Source organism: Diabrotica virgifera, chromosome 7 (genome assembly GCF_917563875.1).
Source record: "Diabrotica virgifera virgifera chromosome 7, PGI_DIABVI_V3a".
Lineage (NCBI taxonomy): Eukaryota > Metazoa > Arthropoda > Insecta > Coleoptera > Chrysomelidae > Diabrotica > Diabrotica virgifera.
In genome coordinates, this window is record NC_065449.1 from 235,028,393 (window position 1) to 235,049,316 (window position 20,924).

Genomic DNA, 20,924 nt, shown 5'->3' on the forward strand with positions numbered 1-20,924 from the left:
AAATAAACTAATTGATAGCAACGGGCAGATTAGTTCAGAGAAATAAGGAAAAAAAAATATCCTGTTGGTGACACAACCCCCTCCAGGCCTAAACCAAATTTTTTGAGTAGTATGGACATCTATAATAATAACCTATATGTTTCCTGCTGCCGATTTTGATGATATACATAGTTATAAACGAATGAAGATCAAAAACGGTAAATTTTCGCTTTTTTCGTCTATTACCAAAAAGTTAAGCATTTTAAACAAATTTAAGAGTAAGAAACTCATTAATCCTATAAAAAACCTTATTGGTTGCTTAGAAAATTGCAAAATAAATCATAAATTTTGATGAGTCTTTATAAATATTCATAACTTATGTAAAAATTATCTTAGAATCTTCTCATTACACGGAATGCTGAGACTTCTGGTGCTTAAATCATACCCTAAATTTAAAAGCAAGTCTTAAAATAGTTTAAAAGTTATTTAACTTGTTTATCCCAAATTCATTTTTTTTGCAACACTATAAGTTAGAAAATGATGAAGTTACATTAATACTTTGGATAGTTTATGAAAGAAGAAGATTTACACTATTAACTTAATTAAAGAATTAAAAAATAACAAAAAATAATTCTAAATATTGCAAAAATTATTTTGCAAGAACATGTGAATTAAAAAAGGAGGGCTAACTTCGTCCCTAATTGTCCTAGGACAATTGTTTTTCTTTCTAAACGTGTATACCTATTCTAAAAGGACCGCTACCGATTTGCTTGAAGAAAAAAGTTTACAACCAATGCATACTGCCGGTGATAACATAATAATATGTTCTGAAACCATAACTTTGACTAAACATTCTGCAAATAGATTGAGAATAACCCAAAGAAAAATGGAAAGAACAATGTTGGGTATAACAAATAGACATATGGTATCGAATAGGATAGTAAGAGAGAGAACTAAAGGGGTAGATGTCAAAGAAAAAATTGCACAAGCCAAATGGAGATTGGCTGGACATTTAGCACGTTTAAATGATAATAGGTGGACCAAAAGATTCATAGAAAGAAGAAATAGAGAAGACAGAAGACACCGAGGTAGACCACCAAAAAGAGAGATGAACGAATTGAGAAAAACAGAGGGAAATTGGATACAGAAGGAACAAGAGAGGGAACAATGGAAGAATATGGAGGAGACATATATCCAAGAGTGGATACAAGAGGTGGAGGAATGATGATGGTGATGATGATGAAGTAATGGAAATGACACTCTTGTTTTTTTAATTCATATATTACTTTTTTTTACAAAATTTACACTCTAACTTCAATAATCTTTAATTTCTTGCTGTACCGAAGGATACTTTTGGCCTGTAACCTTGTTCATCAGCTACGAAAACAGTTTGGAATGAGACTCCTTCTGGGAAATTAAATGCAAAGTCACCGTTTACTTGGAGGTTGCTTTCTTCTTGGGAAACTTGTTGGATTTTTCCGGCTTCGTTACGTTTGATTGGGTCGTTAGTTTCGAATCTAAAACAATACACTTTGTTTAAAAGTTACCATATGGTTGGTTGGCTGGATAAAATGAATGGAAAGTATTTTTTTTAAGATCAAAGAAAAAGAAAAATAACTAGAGGTGGTTTAATTTAGTTTCTCTTAAGATCCCATTCAGCATGATCTCATTTTAACACTTGCCATTATTATTTGCAGAAAGGAAAATAGGAAACTAAAGAAGGAAAAATTGGAAGTTGATTGGTCATTTATTAATACTCAAGAGGAAGGGAAATTTCCTGATTGTTAATTGTTGTTATTGAATTGTTGGATTATTGGATTGTTGTTATGGTTTGTGAAGGTAGTATAAAGGTTAATTTTTTAATGGGAGGTTATTATATAGGATGAAAAGAGACTTAATTGTTAAGAACAATGAACTCTATTCAAAATTCACGATTTATCAAGGTACCCAAACCTCTATCTTCAGATGCTATTTATTTTCTACGATATTTTACGGAGTAGAGGTCTGGAAACTTTCCTAAGCTTCTTTAATAAAAGTTGAGGCCTTCGAGATGTGGTGTTACAGAAACGTTTTAACGATTTAATAGGTAAGAATTTAAGAATGTAATGTTGAGTTCCTGCGTAGAATAAGCAAGGAAAGCGAGATTATTAATACCATCAAAGAGCTCAAACTAGAATATCTTAGCCATGTTATGAGAAATAAACAGAGATATGAGTTGTTGCAGTTCATTCTTCAGGGCAAGGTATTTGGAAAGAGCCGACCAGGGAAAAGAAGAATAGCTTGGCTTCAAAATCCGAGAAAGCGGTTTACTACATCGACAACCGGATTATTCAGAATAGCAGCAAGTAAAGTTAGGATAGCCATGCTAATCGCCAACATACGGAACGGATAGGCACAGTAAGAAGGAGATGAGAAATTAACAGAAATATGGCTTATGCAACTCATTCTTCAGGACAAGGTATGTTGGCTTCAAAACCTGTGAAAGTGATTCACTGCGTCTACAACCAGACTATTCTCAATAGCTGCAAGCAAAATTAGGATGACAGTGGATTAACTCTGATCCATATTTTGAAAAGAGTTCCTTAAAGATTAGCCTTTTGAACACTAAAAAGTGTGAATTAGAAATTTTTATATCACATAAAAATGTCATTTCCATTTGAATTTTAATTTTAATGTACAAATAAAATTATTGAAATATTATGATGGCCGCCTCAAATAGAAACGAGATGAATTAAGCAAAATATGAAGATGGTCGGCACAAGGAGAATATATGGACATTGGACATACAAGAATGAATGCATTGGATCAACAAATATAAAAGAATAGTGAATGTACAAAATGAAAAACAAAATAACGAAAAAATAAGACGTGATCAAAAATATCGCAATATCAGAAAAAAAAAGAGAAAATATCAGAAGTAAAATAATAATAGTTCAAGGTTTCGAACTAACACGGAAGTATTGCGAGAAATGGACAAACAATACGAAATTATAAACAACATAAAAATAAGACAATTAGAATATCTAGGACACGCAATGAGGGGACAACGATATAAACTACTAAGATTGATCATACAGGGAAAGATAAGAGGAGGAAGGAGGGTGTCATGGTTGAAGAATTTAAGGGACTGGTTTAAGTGCAGTTCAATAGAACTCTTCAGAGCAGCGGTAGATAGGGTAAAGATAGCGATGATAATATACAACCAGGAGACGGCACTTAAAAGAAGAAGAAGTTCAAGGTTTCTCAGAAGGTAAAAATAATTTATCTTCTTTATGAGTTTTATCCTCCTTTTTTAAACATAACTTATTTTTAACTCACATCACATCATATTGGTTGTTAATTTGTATTCGAAATCTTAGAATAGATCTCGTTAAAATTTATAAGTATGAAGATAAGGAGTAAATATTGAAAAGTCATGGTAAAAAGGAAAGAAGGAAGAAGACGGACAATTTTTTAGGGCTAAGAGAAGGAAGCTATAAGTTTACGAAGGAGTATCGTGAGGTAGTATATTAGGATCAGTCCTATACCTACTAAAACTGAAAACCTATGTTGACAAAATCACCAACTTAAGTTACTGCCGTTGCGTATAAATAATATGTAATAGGTTACCATTAGGCTTAGGTATAAAATATACAATGCTCATTGTGAAGTGCTAAAATGGACCTGCAGCATCAAGCTCTATCGTAATGTCAACAAGAACATTTCATTGTCATTAACATGACCCATTAACCCTTGTCATTAACAATAACAGGGACTTTCATAGTGATCTGAAAATAAATACTCTTAATAGTATAGAAAGTACAAGCCTCACAATGAATAACCAATTTCAGCAGCAATAAATGTTGAGAATATCCAGATTTTTAACAACGAAAGTTTTATTCAGGGAAAAGAAATTGTTTGATTTATTTAGGTGGTAAATAACAAATCGGTAGTTGACGGTCGTCATAAAACAATGAAGAATTGCGAGTAATATGTATATTTAGGAACAACAATCAACAAGAGTGGATGCACCGAAAAAATGATAGAGCAAAGGACTGAAGGAAGGAGGAGACGCACTACAGAAAACAATACATGAATTGATAACAAAGATATGGTCAAATAAACAGCTACCAGCGGAGTGGAATAGTGGTATTATTGTACCATTACTTAAAAAAGGGAATCAGTTAGAATGTGGAAACTACCGTGGAATCACGCTGCTGAATGCAGCATACAAAATAATGTCCAACGTCATTTATGAAAGACTTAGACCACACGCTGAAAAAATAGTTGGCAGGTACCAAAGTGGCTTCTGTAGACAGAAGTCAACAATAGACCAGATATTTATCTCACAATAAAACACTGAAAAACGTTTGTTTTTCTATACTTCCACAAAATTTATTACAACTATGTTATTACTGCAGCTGTTTCGGCAAAGTGCCTTTCTCAAATGATGAGACGTTTTTCAGTGTTTTATTGTGAGATAAAATGAACTTCCATCAAGTAACGGTCGAATCCATCAATTACCAGATATTTGTTCTGCAACAGATCCTCGAAAAAACAAGTGAACATAACATCGACACACATCATCTCTTCATAGACTTCGAAAGCGCATCTGACAATATAAACCGAGAATTCCTAATAAAAGCAATGAAAGAATTTAATATACCAACACAACTAATAGAACTGATAAAAGAGTCTACGCCAGGAAGACGCTCTATCATGCATCTTGTTCAACATCGTACTCGAGAAAATAATGAGGGACACAACAGTCAATACTCGAGGAACAATCATTAATAAAAGCCTGCAAATACTAGCATTTGCAGATGATGTTGACATAATCGCAAGATCAAGAAGAGAAATGATAGAGGCATATTCAATCAAATAGAACGAGCTGCACAAAATAGTGGCCTCAAAATCAACCAGAACAAAACAAAATATATGAAGGTAAGTAAAAACACAGAAATAAGGCAGCCACAAAATATAACAATAGGAGAACACAACATTGAGGGGGTAAAAGACTTTACATACTTGGGATCCCTAGTCACATCTGATAATAACGTAGCAGAGGAAGTGAAGAGGCGAATATTTATTGCCAATAAAAGTTACCATGGCTTAATTCGGCAACTAAAATCAGACAACGTCGCAAGGAAAACAAAATGCTAAATATAAAAAACCTTAATAAGACCGGTACTCACATACGGCTCAGAAATCTGGACACTCACTAAAAGAGAGGAAACATTGCTAGCCACCTTTGAAAGAAAAATCTTGCGTCACATATATAAGGGCACAAAAGAAAATGGAATTTGGCGAAGAAGGTACAACTTTGAACTATACGAAATATACCAGGATCCAGATATCATAACATTCATTAAAATAGGATGGCTGCGTTGAATGGGACATGTAGAAAGACTGGAAGAAGGCGGAATACCAAACAAAATATTCAAACAGATGCCAGTAGGAAAAAGGACAAGAGGAAGACCGAAGCTGAGATATTTAGAACAAATAGAAAATGATATAAAAACCTTAAAAATAAAAAACTGGAGAAAAAAAGCACGAAACAGATCAGAGTGGAGAAGAATCCTGGAACAGGCCAAGACCCAGAAAGGGTTGTCGAGCCAATGATATATATTTAGGAACAACAATCAACAAGAGTGGATGCACCGAAAAAGTGATAGAGCAAAGGAACGTGAAAGGAAAAGAGAGATTGGATGCCTAAACCCGATGCTATGACTAAAAGAATTATCAAATCAAAGAAAACATCTCATCTTTAGCTACAAGTACAGTGCTCTGTGGATGCGACACAAGGCAACTTACTAATTACCTGGAACGACACCTACTTCTACTAAGAAGATCGGCTAGAAAATCAAGCCTTGAAAGAATACAAAGTGACCAAATCAGAAACACAATGGGAGTCAAGTCAACCATCATAGACGAAATTCCAAGGAGGCAACTGATCTTGTATGGTCATGTAGAAGGAATGGACGACAACAGGCTGTCAAAACAAATTTTAAAATGGACTCCAAGGGAAAGAACGAAGAGAGAAAGGCAGAAAAAATCCTGGCTAGGCGGCATTCAGAAGGCAATGTCGGAAAGGAATCTTCACCCTGGCGAATGGAACGACCGACGAAGCAGGAAACAGGGAACCAAAAGGCGAAGAACGCTATAAATAACCGGGATAATAATAATAATAAATGACTGTATTAATAAAAAATAGGAGTCATCAACTTAATACAGGGTGTCCAGAAATTCTCCCGACAAACGAAGACCGGAGATTCTTCAGATAATTTTAAGACAGTTAACCCAATTCACCTAGTCCGAAAATGCTTCCTAAGGGAGCTAGAGCTTTTTGAAGATGGTGTCTTGGAATTAGTTTTTCTCAAATATCTCCAGAACGCTTCTATTTAAAAAAACAAAAAAGGTACGCTCATTTATCTTCCAGAGATAAATCGATTACATCAATTATCAATTTCTAGTACCGGTCATGAACTCCCGTTTTGGGTAGGGCAACGGATATTTTATCGCATAACTTTTTTGTATTTAACATTTAAGCATTTTTGATGCTAGAACAGCGTTTCTCAACGTTTTACCATTTGCGCCCCAATTTTCCATAATTATTTTCACCGCGCCTCCCCTCCCTCGTTCAATAACAATATATCTATGTAATAATATTATACCTTGAGCAGCATGAAACCGAATAAACTAAAAAGACATTGGGAAACGCTTCATAGTGAGTACAGAGAATTCTTCGAGTTAAAATTAAAATGGCGTGAAAAGTAAAAATTAGTTTTAATAAAAACTTTGACTGTGAATGAAATAGCTTTAGGGGAGATATGCCTGAGATGGCATACTTTTTTTAAATGTTTTGTAATCGATAATCGATAGAGTTAGACATGTACTCACTGCTCACAGCTCTCTACTGCAGAAGAAGAAACCTTCATAGACTTCACAGCAAATGCCGAAATCAAGAAACAGTTTAATATTAGATCCCTCTTTTACTTTTCGGCAGGGGTACATGATGAGTTTTCTGCACTGAAAACCACAGCGTTCCGTATACTATTACCGTTTTCACCATCCTACCTTTGCGAAGGATTTTCCGCGATGGCTGCTTTAAAGACCAAATATAGATCGCAGCTAAATATAGAGAAAGAACTGACAGCGTCTATTTCTAATATCACACCCTGTTTCGATAAGCTTTGCTCTGCAAAACACGCCCAAGGAAGTCACTAATTTACATTAAACTTGTTGATTTAGTATTCAGTGTTTATAACTATGTATAGCTCCTTGTTCATGCGTATTTTATTTTTTGTTTGTCAGAATTTTGTTTTGCTTTGATTTTAGTAAATTAGTCAATGTTTTAGGAGTTTATTTTTTTGATATTTTCACGCCCCCTCGTTGCTAAAAGCGCGCCCCCCTAGGGGGGCGCGCTCCACAGGTTGAGAATCACTGTGCTAGAATATTAAATTGCGAGGTATTCTAGTACTAAAAGGTAATCTTACTTTCGGTTACCTTACCTCACCCAAGTAGGTATTTTCAAATGCACCGTGTTCTTTTGAAAATTGTTTGTCAGTTGAATTTGAAAAATTTTTTTTCAAAAAAAACTATTTAGAAAAACGAAGACTGGTACGTTTATTTATCTTCCAGAGATAAATCGATTTCCTCAAATGCGAAATTCTAGTACGGGTCATATGCGTTTTGGGTAGGTCAACGGTTATTTATCGCATAAGTTTTGTCTTTAATTTTTAAACATTTTTGACACCTAATGATTAAATTATGAGGTATTCTGCTACTAAAAGTAACTCTTGCTTTAAGTCGGTAAAATACACTGCCTTTTTTTGGAAAAAATTTAAAAATTTTTTTTCTAATTCAACAAACGAAAAATTTTCAAATCGATTTTTCTAGAAAACGGTGCATCCTACCAACTTAAAAAAGAGTACCGTTTAGTACTAGATAACCTCACAATTTATTAATCTAGTGTCAAAAATGTTTAGAAAATAAAGACAAAACAGTTATGCGATGAAATACCCGTTGCCCTACCCAAAACGGGCGCCTATGACATGTACTTGAAATTTTTAATTGATGTAATCGATTTATTTCTGGAAGATAAATACACGTACCAGTTTTCGTTTTTCTAAACAGAATAATTCTGAGACACTTAAGAAAAACTAATTCCCAGACGCCATTTTCAAAGAGCTCTAGCTCCCTTAGTAAGCATTTTCGGACTAGGTGAATTCGGTTAAATTGTCTTAAAATTATCTGAGGAATCTCCGGTTTTCGTTTGTCCGGGGAGTTTCTGGACACCCTGTATAAATAATAATATAATAAAGTTTTGACGTTCGCGAGCAGGATAGAAATAAATTTTATCCCATGGGACAAAATATGACGTTTTAACAACCTAAAATAGTTGTCAATTAATGACATTTATTTGACATATTTATTTCATGTCAGTTATAGAACAAAAAACGATTTTTTTTCATTAAGTAGAAAGTATCATAGAAACATCCTAGGTCTGGATCCCGCGTATGAAAAAAAGTTGATTAATAGCAAGCTGAAAATTTGTTAATAGCTTAAGGGTGTCTAGTCGGATAAACTTTGATATATGGGAACACTGGAACAGGGGCAGTTTTAATTGTGGAACAGGTTAAAAATTTGAAACGGTCACACCACGAGAACGGTACATTTATTTTGTCCGACAGAGCAGACTTAAACTCTCCGAGCAGAGATTAAACTCTCATGTAAAAATCAGACTGCTATTTATCACCTGCCATAATTCCTGCCATTTGACATATTCTACATGTTCCACTCATTAAAACGCCCATTTGGTGGTAAATAGCAGTCTGATTTTTGCATGAGAGTTTAATCTCTGTTCGAAGAGTTTAAGTCTGTTCTGTCGGACAAAATACATGTGCCGTTTTCGTGGTCTGACCGTTGCAAATTTTTAACCTCTTCCACAATTAAAACTTTCCCTGTTCCAGTGTTCCCATATATCAAAGTTTGTCCGACTAGACACCCTTAAGCTATTAACAAATTTTCAGCTTGCTATTAATCAACTTTTTTTCATACGCGGGATCCAGACCTATACATAAATATGACCAAAAATCGTCGGTGATGTGACAATACCTCCTATCTGACACTACTGTGAGTTTTTTAGGAGAGACGAAAAAGTTTTTTAGAGCCACCTCCTGTTTTTATAAGATATTTATTGATTTGTTTTGTAGTAAATTATACTATGTATTTACTATATAATAAGTCAAAACTTACATATTATGAAAACAGTAGGTAACCCTAAAAAAGGTTTTTCGTCTCTCCTAAAAAACTCACGGTATTGTCAGATAGGAGGTATTGTCACATCACCGACGAAATACAGATTGAAAATTTAGTATTTCAATAAAAATTGTAACTGTGCTTATGTATGTCATTTACTTACGCGAAATCATATCCATCTTCCCTAACGTCACTGTCGTATCTTAAAATTTTTGATTCACGGTCTCCTGATGGTGGTGGTGCCGCAACACATACAGCTATTAATCCAGCCAATAAAACAATCTGTACCTTCATCTTTAGTTTGTGTTTATTTGATGACGAGCAACGAATATCAGATATAACCTTAATTTTCTATTTAAATGAATAAATTTTGGGTGATTATTCACATTATTGGTGGGGATAAGATGATGCACAATAAAGATGTAAGGCAATAGATCTTCAAATGATTGTTGAATTTTAATTAATGAAGTGCAGGTCAGTATCCTAAAATTTTATTGCTCAAGATTTATGTGTAGAGATGAATCGTCGTATTAGTGGTATTCTTTTTCTCATGATCATCTTTCAGTGCGTCACAGTTTTTCCATTTTTTCTTTCTAACGCATTAAATTGTATGTGACAGAAAAAAAGGCACGTCGGTGATTACATTTCGTCGGTGACATTTATAACATTTATTCTAGTTATTCTAGTTGTCGATAGATGGCGCCATAATAAAAAAATAATTTTTTTTAATGGCGATCAAAGGGTTGATAAGGAGTCCTAGGGGGTGGTTAAGGTTGCCGAAGCCTTGGCCACACAAAAAGCCTTGGGAGATGCTCACAGTATCAGGAGAAAAATCAACAAATCCTACTTCCACGTCCTTGTCGTGATTGCTGGGCAATGCATAGCGTACAATGGGTGTGCGTTATGTAGCAGACGGAAGAGGGTGAAAGGCGAATTTCCAGCGCCTGAAAAAATGGAATATCTCGGCTAAGGGAAAAAACCCTAACAGAAAATTCTAGCCCTCCAGGTTGGGGGTTGGGCGATGGGCTAACAACTCATTCCCGTAAAATACTAAAGTTGTTACAAATCCACGCGCTATGCCTCGGATCCAGGATGGAACTTACGGAAAACGAAACAGGCTACGGAAACGGACGATGATTTTCGGAACATGGAATATTCAAGGAATCTCTACAAAACATAATATTTTTGAAGAACTAAAAATGAATCGCATAGATATCTGCGCTCTAACAGAAACAAAAAAGAAAGGAACTGGAATGGAACAAAAGGAAAACTACATTCATATCTACAGCGGAGTGAAGAACGAGAACAGAGCAAAGTCAGGAGTATCATTTGCAATACGCAAGAAATATAAGAGAAGTATAAAAGATTGGAAATACGTAAATGAACGAATTTTAAGAGTAGGTCTAAAACTCTATAACAGAGAATTAGAAATATTTGTTGTATATGCTCCTACCGATGATTCAAACCAGGATGTAAAAGATAAATTTGAGGAAAGCCTAGCGGACACCATCTCAAAAATCAGCAACCGAAAAGAGATTATCATGATGGGCGACTTCAATGCCAGAACTGGGTCAAAGATCAATGACGACATTGTGGGAAGATTTGGCGAAGAAACTGTTAACAACAATGGAACAAGACTTGTGGGACTATGTGAAGCGTATTCCTTACGGATAACGAATGGATTTTTTCAACACAGATCCATCCATAAATACACATGGACGCAGCCAACCCGACAATTGAAATCGATTATAGATTACGTCATCATGAAGCAGAAATCATCAATTGTGACGAAAGATGTACGAGTCTATAGAGGTGCAGAATGTGGAACTGACCACTTTTTACTCAGAGCAGATCTATACTTTCCATATATCTTGAACAACAAAATTGAAGAGACCCAGGAAGAGATTACAGAAGAACACCCGCCTCAGTACAAATACAACATCGACGCACTGAAAGATAATTCAATCTCCTTTCTTTTTAAATTAAGACTGAGCCAAAAGATAACCAATACACAGTTTAATACAAGAACAGCAGATGAAAAATATGATCGGCTAAAAAAGTGCTTACATGAAGCTGCATTCGAAGCGTTAGGGGAAAAATCCTCAAATAACACTAATCACCCTTGGTTTACAGATTCTTTAAAAGAAAAGACGAGGGAAAAAAAAGAAGCATATCAAAAATGGCTCAGTACCAATTGCTCAGAAGACCGAAAAACCTACGCAAGAATAAGAATGGAAACAAAAAAAGAAGTGATTAAAACCAAAGAAAATATGTGGCTGAAGAAATGTGAAGAAATAGACACTCTTATGGGAGGAACAAAAAGCAGAGAAGCTTGGAGAACAATATCAAATACAAGACAAAACGTACAAGAAAGATGCCAGATATCCCTTATAAGTGTAAACGAGTGGGAAACATACTTTAGAAACCTATTGCAAGAGAATAGACAGGAATATGTAAGGCAAACCATCATCGCCCCAAACAACCTGGAACAACTAGAAGATATAACTATTCGAGAACTAGAACAAACGTTAAGAGAAATGAAAAACAATAAAGCTCCTGGTCCCGGAGGTATTCCAATTGAACTCATTAAGCACAGCACGACACAGGCAAAAGAAATTTTAGTTGAAATATTCAACGGATGCCTTTCAGGCAATAGTGGCGTGCCCTCTGAGTGGAAAAACTCCATAACTACCCCTATATACAAAAAGGGTGGTAGAAAAAATTGTAATAATTACAGAGGCATTAGTGTGACCAGCTCAGTTGGAAGACTGTACGGACGAATAATAAAGAAACGGATAGAAAAGGAGTGGCAAGATTCCGAAGAACAAAGTGGATTTAGGGCAGGTAGATCATGCACAGATAACATTTTCTGCATAAGGCAATTACTAGAAAAACGTTCTGCTAGAAATCTAGTAACTCACATGGTATTTGTAGACTTAAAAAAAGCATACGATACCGTTCCCAGAGAAAAAATGTTTGAGGTATTACAACAAACCACTTTAAATAGAAAATACATCCAAACAATAAAAGATCTCTATGCTAATGCAACAACAGCAATTAAAATTGGAACGAAACTTTCAAATACCTTTGAAACTTCGAAAGGCCTTTTGCAGGGATGCTGTCTGTCGCCCACTTTATTTAAAATTTACCTTACACATGTGTTAAAATATTGGACTAGGAAATGCCAAACAATGGGGATACCAGTAGGAGATTCTTATTTGTATACGTTGCTATTTGCTGACGACCAAGTTGTGATTGCTGCTGATAAAGATGACGCCAGTTACATGATTAGAAAATTGAAAGAGGAGTACCAAAAATGGGGTTTGGAAATGAGCATGGAGAAAACTGAATACCTTGTAGTCGGAGGTGATACTGAAGACTTAGAATTAGAAGGGGAATACATAAAAGGATGTGATGAATTTAAATATCTAGGTTCAATTTTTGACAAAAACTCCACATGCGATCAAGATATAGAATATCGAATAAGCCAAGGAAGAAAAGCTATAAAACAGCTAAATGGCATTTGGTGGAGTACAGGACTGCAGAATCAGACAAAGAAAAAAATCTACCAAACTATCGTGGAAGGAATTGTCCTGTACAACTCGGAAGTGTGGGAAGTAAAAGACCGACAAAATAAAAGACTTCAAGCTTTAGAAATGGACGCGCTTAGAAGAAGCTGCAGAATATCTAAACTGCAGCATATCCCAAACGAAGAAATAAAAGAAAGAATGGAAGTAGAAAAGGATATTATAGACGGAATAGAACAAAAAAGATTAATATGGTACGGGCATGTCCAGAGAATGGGACCAACAAGATGGCCCAAGAAAATGATCCAGTATGTACCACCCGAGAGAAGAAAAAGAGGCAGACCGAAGAGAACATGGATACAAGATGTAGAGAAAGCAATGAACAGTAGACAACTCAACGAGGAAGATATTCGTGACCGAAAAGCATGGCGAATAGGATGCGGGAAACGGCGAATGCTGTAGAACACCCGATATATATATATATATATATATATATATATATATATATATATATATATTTTTTAATTAGATAATAATATTGCAAATATAATCTGTATAATTTTTAAGACTATACAAATCAAAGAAAATACCATTTTATAAATGCAAGAAACACATTTGATTTGTTTTTATTCCAAATTGAAAATAAAATGTGACAACTGTCAGATTTAACTAAAATGTCATATTAGAATAAATGTCATAAATGTGTATTATCACGGACTTACCCTTTTTCCTATCATTTGTTACGCACTGAAAAATGCTCATGAAAAGGACAATAGTCTAGTCGCAACATAGGGGATCCCGTGGACACTTTTAGTTCGCCGCAATTTGATGATGGTATTATAGGTTTTTTGGGTCGCTGAATCCAATGGAAGAAGTCTGGAAACCCAAATGTGGTGCGTTTCATTGTTATTAACAAATTATGGTAAAATTAGGTGTTTCTCAGGAATTATTAGAAGCCCTGTAAATAAATCGATAGTGTTAAGGTCTTCTCTGGTGTATCTTTGGTCGCTGAATCGAATGGACTAGTCGCAATTACTCAAACTATGCTCTTATTTTGTTAATAACAATGTAATAGTTTATTCGCCGGAAAGTTCGAAATGCGCTATCTACAGTAAATTTGTAGTCTTTTTCGTAGTATTTTTATACGCTGTAACGAGTTACAGCGATGGACTACCCCAGCCAATTGAAACAATATTCGAAAATATTACCTCAATCAACCAAGATAGCCATCGTTACACCCTTAGCTTAGCTCAGTCACTCAGGCGTGTGTTCGTCTTGTCCTAACCTTAGATATGAACTATGAAAATTGGAATGGAAGCAAACAAAACAACAATATTTTTAACTAATCATGTTTATTGTTCATAAAGATATAATAAAAATATGACTTAGTAAATTGCATTAACAAATGTATTCAAATTCTTGCCAAAAACTAACAATTCTGGATTATACTTATGGCTTTTGGTGTTCGGCGCCATGGTAACTTCTTGATGTTGTATGGTACTGCTGTCGACTTGTAGACCTGGGCAGGTGTTATGGCCCTAGGTCGCTGCAGCTACGGTCTTGTGGTGTCTGAGATGTTGGGTGCTGTTGTCTGTCTAGAGATGCATCATTGTTTAGGTTGTCAGCCATCTGGTGCATCGCCGGCGATGGGCTTCATGCTCCCGAAAGGAGAAAGTGGATTTTATTCCCAAAAACTATAAAATAGAGACACATATCAATCATCAAGAAGAAAACCAAATTGTACCTTTGCCAAATAGTATTCAGAAATAGTAAATGGCAAGGTTAAATTACATGGAATTTGGATGAGAATAGTTAAAATTCTGATTAATAAACGTGCATACATATAAATTAAAAAGATATTTGAAACTAAAATATCAGAACACATGGTCTGACATTGGAAGTTAGGTTAGATATAAAAAAAAAAACAGAAAAACTGTTAGACGGAGAAATATAATTAAAATATAATATTATTCTTACCCCAAGAGGAATGATTTGATGGATCAAAATGATTTATTTTTGAAGCTGCTCTGCCTTTTAACCCGGGAGTAGTCGCGCTCACTTCTGTAACGTCGATAGTCGCGTGTGAGATTCTATCTCAAAATACGAATTTAAAACAAATTTTTATTTTGTACTATTTTTATCTACTTTTTATATTGAAAATATACATTTCTAACAATTTTATTAAAAAAACCTGTGTTAACGGCCACCTGCCAACATCGGCCACCTGTCCTAACGGCCAGTTTAAAAATTTCCCAAACCAATTATATGTAGACTACAAAAACTGGCAATACCGTCCACCTTTCTATATCGGCCAATAGTTCTTTCATTTTTGGTGGCCGTTACTGACAAATTTTACTGTACAGTAAAACCTGTGTTAACGGCCACCTGGCAACATCGGCCACCTGTCCTAACGGCCAGTTTATTTATTTCCCAAACCAATTATATGTAGACTACAAAAACTGGCAATAGGGGCCACCTTTCTATATCGGCCAATAGTTCTTTCATTTTTAGTGGCCGTTACTGACAGGTTTTACTGTATTACGAAAAAGGATGAAATGTGAGATTCTATCTAACGGTGCGACTACTCGCGGGTTAAAGCTAATTGGCTCTCCCCAAAGCCATAAATTCAACAAAAAGAAGAAGAAAAAAGAAATCCCTACGCATTACTACACCGTTCCTCGAGGCACTTACGAAATTTTTCATAATTGCAAAATTTTTCATCAAGTTATCGCGAAAAAGGATAAAAATTGAGATTCTATCTCACCGCGCGACTACTCGCGGGTTAAAACATTTCCACCTCCATTTTGAGAATGAGATACGGGGGTTGTCACTGTCATTAAAATGACATGACAACGAACCTTGGACCGAAATTTGAAATAATGAACATGGAACACAAGAGATGATACAATGTAAATAGGGTTGCCTATTATAGAACGGGCGCCAACCGATTTTTAAAGGGGAAATGGATAAACCAAATAGAACAAGATAATTATTAATTAAATATTAAAGGAAATAAGGTAAAATAATTATTTAAAAATAAAATATCAAAGATGTGACGTTTGTACCGTTACAACGCTTAATCGATTGCCGCTAGTCGTGATAGCTTAAACCACGTTCCGACGTTGTTATTAATAAATTATGGCAAAAATAACGGTTTATAGTGCGTTCACTTACGGTTTTTGCTCAAAATAAAAAAAAACCACTTGGATTGACATGAAATTTGCCATACACGTAGCTAACATATCAATCAAAACAAGTGATATTGTGCCGATGTCTGCTTTTACCCTGGGGGCGAGTTTCACTCCTTTTCGGGGGTGAAAAAATAAACCTTTAATAAGTTCATAGGTGGATAAACTGATTAATAATTCAAAGCAACTTTTGTTCTATACAGTTTTTTCAATAAGTCAATACTTTTCGAGTTATTTGGTTTTGTGGTTAAAAACGAACATATTTACTCGCAAAAAACTCGAAAAATATTGACTTAGTGAAAAAACTGTATAAAATAAACGTTGCTTAGAATTAGTCAGTTTATCCAATTCCGGACTTATTTTAAAGGTTTCTTTTTTCATCCCCGAAACGGGGTGAAACCCACAGGGTAAAAGCACATCGGCACAATATCACTTGTTTTGTTTGACATTTAAGCTACGTGCATGCCAAATTTCATGTCATTCCAGGTGGTTTTTTAAAATTTAGTGCAAAAACCGTGAGTAAACGTACTATAAACCGTTATTTTTGCAATATTTTTTTAATAACATAGTCGGAACCTAGTTTAAGCTATCACGACTAGTGACAATGGATTTAGCGTAAAAAAATACTATGAAAAAGACTACAAACTTGCTGTAGATAACACATTTCGAGCTTTCCGGCGAATAAACAATTATTTTTTTTATTAACAAAATAATAACACATTTTGGGTAATCGCGACTAGTCGCATTCGATTCAGTGACCAAAAATACACCAGAGAAGATCTAAACACTATCAATTTATTTACGGGACTTCTAATAATTCCTGAAATCACCTAATTTTACCATAATTTGTTTATAACAATTAAACGCACCATATCTGGGCTTCCAGATCACTTCAATTGGATTCAGCGACCCAAAAAACCTATAACACCATCAAATCGCGCCGAACTAAAAGTGTCTACGGGACCTCCGATGTTGCGACTAGACTATGGTAAAATTCACTAATAGGCGAGTAAATAAAGCATTACACACCTCTAACTTTTTTAAAGGAAGGCGGGTCGTTATGAAACCTTTTGCATTCGATACAAGTGAGCTACATGAAAATTGTTGACCACTTGGCATAAGGAACAAATTAAAATTGCATTGTTTTAGGCGGAAAATGCATTTTCCAAAGTGCATCTCAAAGTTTTCAAAAAATAAAAATTCAAAACTCGGAAAGTAATCATGAAAATTTTTTTTTATTTGCAACTTGCAAATTTACACTCTACTCTACAAAGGAGTATTAAGTAAAACTGATAAATTATGTAATGTTTTGTAAGTGTTGCCGGCCAGTGCCGGTTCACCTTATTCACTAACACAAGTGTCACTCACACAAGTCTTCTGGCCACTGTCTTTTGAGTCTCCGAACTGATAATTGACGATTGGTAAGCGTGGAAATCAGCTCGTTGTTGTGATTGATACTTCTTTTTCTATGTTTGGTCGCATGCAGTTCAATTACGTCCTTTATAAATGGTATTTTTAAGTCCTCATGTAATGTTTGGTTTGAAATATACCAGGGTGCATTTGCAATTATTCTTAAAGTTTTTGATTGGTATGTCTGCAGAATTTTGGTGTTTGATAGTTTCATACATCCCCATAGTTCAACCCCGTAGGTCAATAGTATTATTTTGTATATTGCCAGTTTGTTTTCAATGGATAATTGTGATCTTCTACCAAGAAGCCAATTCATTTGTCTGGTTTTGAATTGAAGTTGTTGTTTTTTAGCTTTAATGTGCGCTTTCCATGTCAGTTTCTGATCAAGAAAATATAATAATAGTCTCCCGTTTTATACCGCTCACGTGGCTTTGGAAGCATAGTGTTATATCTAGGGCCTACGGTATACAAGGAAGGTAACAGGGCCAGTGCTACGCTTCAACCGCCTATTATTACTCCTGGTTTTACCCAAGGTACTCATTTTATTCAGGCTGAGTCGACCTGGGCCTATAAACATTTTAAAAATGTCTAGTTGTTCTTGCCGGCGGCGGTAGGATTTGAACTCCGGATTACCGGCACGCGAGCCAACCGTCGTCTGATCAAGATGAATACCTAAATATTTGACTTCGGTCTTCATTGGAATAACTTGTTGGTTTATTGTAACATGTGGACAATTTACATGTATGTCCGTAAATGTTATGTGAGCCGATTTTTCGTAGTTTACTTTATTTTCCATTTCTCGAGCCAGTTTTGTAATCGATCTAAATGTGTTTGTAGCTTGTTGGAGGCTACTACTGGATCATGGTCAAGCGCAATTATGGCTGTATCATCGGCAAATGTGGCGATAGTTGTTTCGTTAGTAGTTGGTATATCAGCAGTGTATAATAAGTACAAAAATGGTCCCAAAACACTGCCTTGGGGTACTCTTGCTTGGAGTACCATGAGGAGTACTTTGAGAATCATGAAAATGAGTTCAATTTTGATACTAGGAAGTTTTTGATGTCGATGAACAGAAATGTCGGGTCGACGAAGCTCAAAGATGTACCTGGTGCCCGGTATAATGGTACGTATTTCGTTTCCTGGAGTTGTATGAAAATTCATTATGAAAATCGTTGACACTTATTATGCTGATGTTTTTGAGGTCCCTGAATACGAATATCCCTTCGGCGATGCTCTACGAGGCACCTGGTAAAAGGTGTCTACGTCATCTCCTGGAGTTTTATAAAAACTCGTTATGAAAATATTTGAAATTTATTACATCGTTATTCTTGAGGTCGCTGAACATGAATATTGCATCGAAGATGCTCTACGAGGTACCTGGTACCTGGTGTCTACGGCACTTCCTGCACTTTTATAAAATGCCGTACTTGGAGAATCCAAATATAAAATTATAAAAGGTGGTAGCAAAAAAAAAATTAAGGGATGATACGGGGGGTGAGAGGGTGAGTTTTCTGGCAAGCTTAAATATGGCAAAATGTCTCCCCCTTTAAGTGTTAATTGACGTGTTTTATGCGTTTTTTCTAAAAATCAGTGGTTCAACAGTTATTTAAGGTGAATATTATTGTAACCTTTTAGATAAGCTTAAGTAAAAAATTCGTGAAAAAAGAACCGGTGTGTAGAAGAAAAATCATGGATTTAAGTCCGGAGCAGTCACGAATTTTTGAAGCTTCTTCTTCTTCTTCTTCTTAGCCTTCTATCGTCCACGTTTGGACATAGGCCTCTCCCAACTCCTTCCATCGGTCTCTATCCTGAGCAACATATTTCCAATTCGTTCCGGCTACTCTTTTAATATCATCAACCCATCTCATCTGTGGTCTTCCTCTCGGTCGTTTACTTTGGTAAGGTCTCCAATGTTGTATCGTGGCATTCCAACGTTGGTCTTTTTGTCTAACAGTGTGGCCTGCAAAGCTCCATTTAAGTTTGGCAACTTTTGTTGTTATGTCCTCGACTTTTGTTTTTGATCTTACCCAGTCGCTCCTCTTTTTATCTGACAGTCGTATACCTAACATTGCTCTTTCCATAGCTCTTTCTGTTGTAGCTAGTTTATTCATATTTGCCTTGGTTAGGGTCCAGGTTTGACACCCATATGTCATGATAGGAAGGATGCACTGGTTGAACACTTTGGTCCTCAAATATTGAGGTATTTTGCGGTTCTTAAGTATCCAACCAAGTTTTCCAAATCCTGCCCATGCTAGTCTTGCTCTCCTATTAATTTCCGCACTTTGGTTTTCTTTGTCAAGTTTCAGGATTTGGCCTAGGTAGATATATTCCTGGACTTTCTCTATCTCACTGCCATTTATAGTTATGCGTCTGGGGTCATCTGTGTTTGTCATTATTTTTGTTTTCTTCATGTTCATTTTTAGGCCGACGTATTGGGAGCTGCCTGCGAGTTCCTCTATCATAATTTGCAGTTCCTCGAATGAGCTCGCTATAATCACAATGTCGTCAGCGAATCTGAGGTGATTTAGCTTCTTGCCATTAACGTTAATGCCATAGGTTGACCAATTTGTCGTTTTGAAGACGTCTTCTAGTGCTAGGTTGAAAAGCTTTGGCGATATTACGTCTCCTTGTCTCACGCCTCTCTTAATAGGGATGGGATTTGTATTTTCGTCTAGTTGTACTATCATAGTTGCATTTTCATATATATTATGTATTAGTTGTCTATATCTCGAATCTATTCTACAATTATTAATAGCTTGTTCTATGGCCCACATCTCGATACTATCAAACGCCTTTTCATAGTCTACGAAGGCAAGAAATACGGGTAGTTGGTATTCATTTGCCTTCTCTATCAATGTTCTCATTGTCAGCAGATGGTCTGATGTACTATATCCTTTGCGGAAGCCAGCCTGTTCCACTGGTTGGTAATTGTCCATTGTGTAGGTCAACCGGTTGTTAATAATTCTCATGAATAGTTTGTATACTTGACTGAGCAACGATATCGGTCTATAATTCTGTAGGTCACATTTGTCCCCTTTTTTGTGTAAAAGTATTACTAGACTTTCGTTCCAGTCTTTAGAGATCTTGCTATTATGGAGACATTTATTAAATAGCTCTGTTAGTATAGGGATTGTTACTGTCTTGCTTGTTTTCAAGAGCTCGGCAATTATACCGTCCTGTCCTGGAGCTTTATTATTTTTTAGTTCTTTTAAAGCTCTTTCTATTTCAAATCCCTTTATATTTGGTAGTACTTCTGATCCCACGTTTTTTATTTTTCTTTTGACGTTCTCCTTTGTTGATTCATTAGGCTGGCTTTGCGAGCTGTACAAGCTTTTGTAGAAGTCTTCGACTATTTTTGTTATTTTATATTTGACCTTCTCTTCCTTACTATTGGCGTCTTTAATTTTAATGATTTTTTGAACACTTTTGAACACAATTTTTGAAGCATCCACCTTATTTACCAGACTTGGCCCTTAGCGACTTTCATCTGCTTCAATATCTAAAAAAAATCATGCCTGTAAAGTGTTTTTCTCATTAACGAACATGAAACATATAGTGCTGGAGAGCACTGTATGTTTCA

General features: G+C 35.5%; 1 protein-coding gene across 1 annotated transcript; it reads right to left on the reverse strand.

Moving 5' to 3' along the window:
- Nucleotides 1–1,241: 1,241 nt before the first annotated feature.
- Nucleotides 1,242–9,558, reverse strand: LOC114325704 (flexible cuticle protein 12-like). The gene is made up of 2 exons (XM_028273834.2): nt 9,383–9,558; nt 1,242–1,496 (listed from the first exon to the last, which is right to left on the reverse strand). The coding sequence occupies exons 1-2, from the start codon at nt 9,511–9,513 to the stop codon at nt 1,304–1,306; spliced, it is 324 nt and encodes a 107-aa protein (XP_028129635.1). The 5' UTR covers nt 9,514–9,558; the 3' UTR covers nt 1,242–1,303.
- Nucleotides 9,559–20,924: the final 11,366 nt, after the last annotated feature.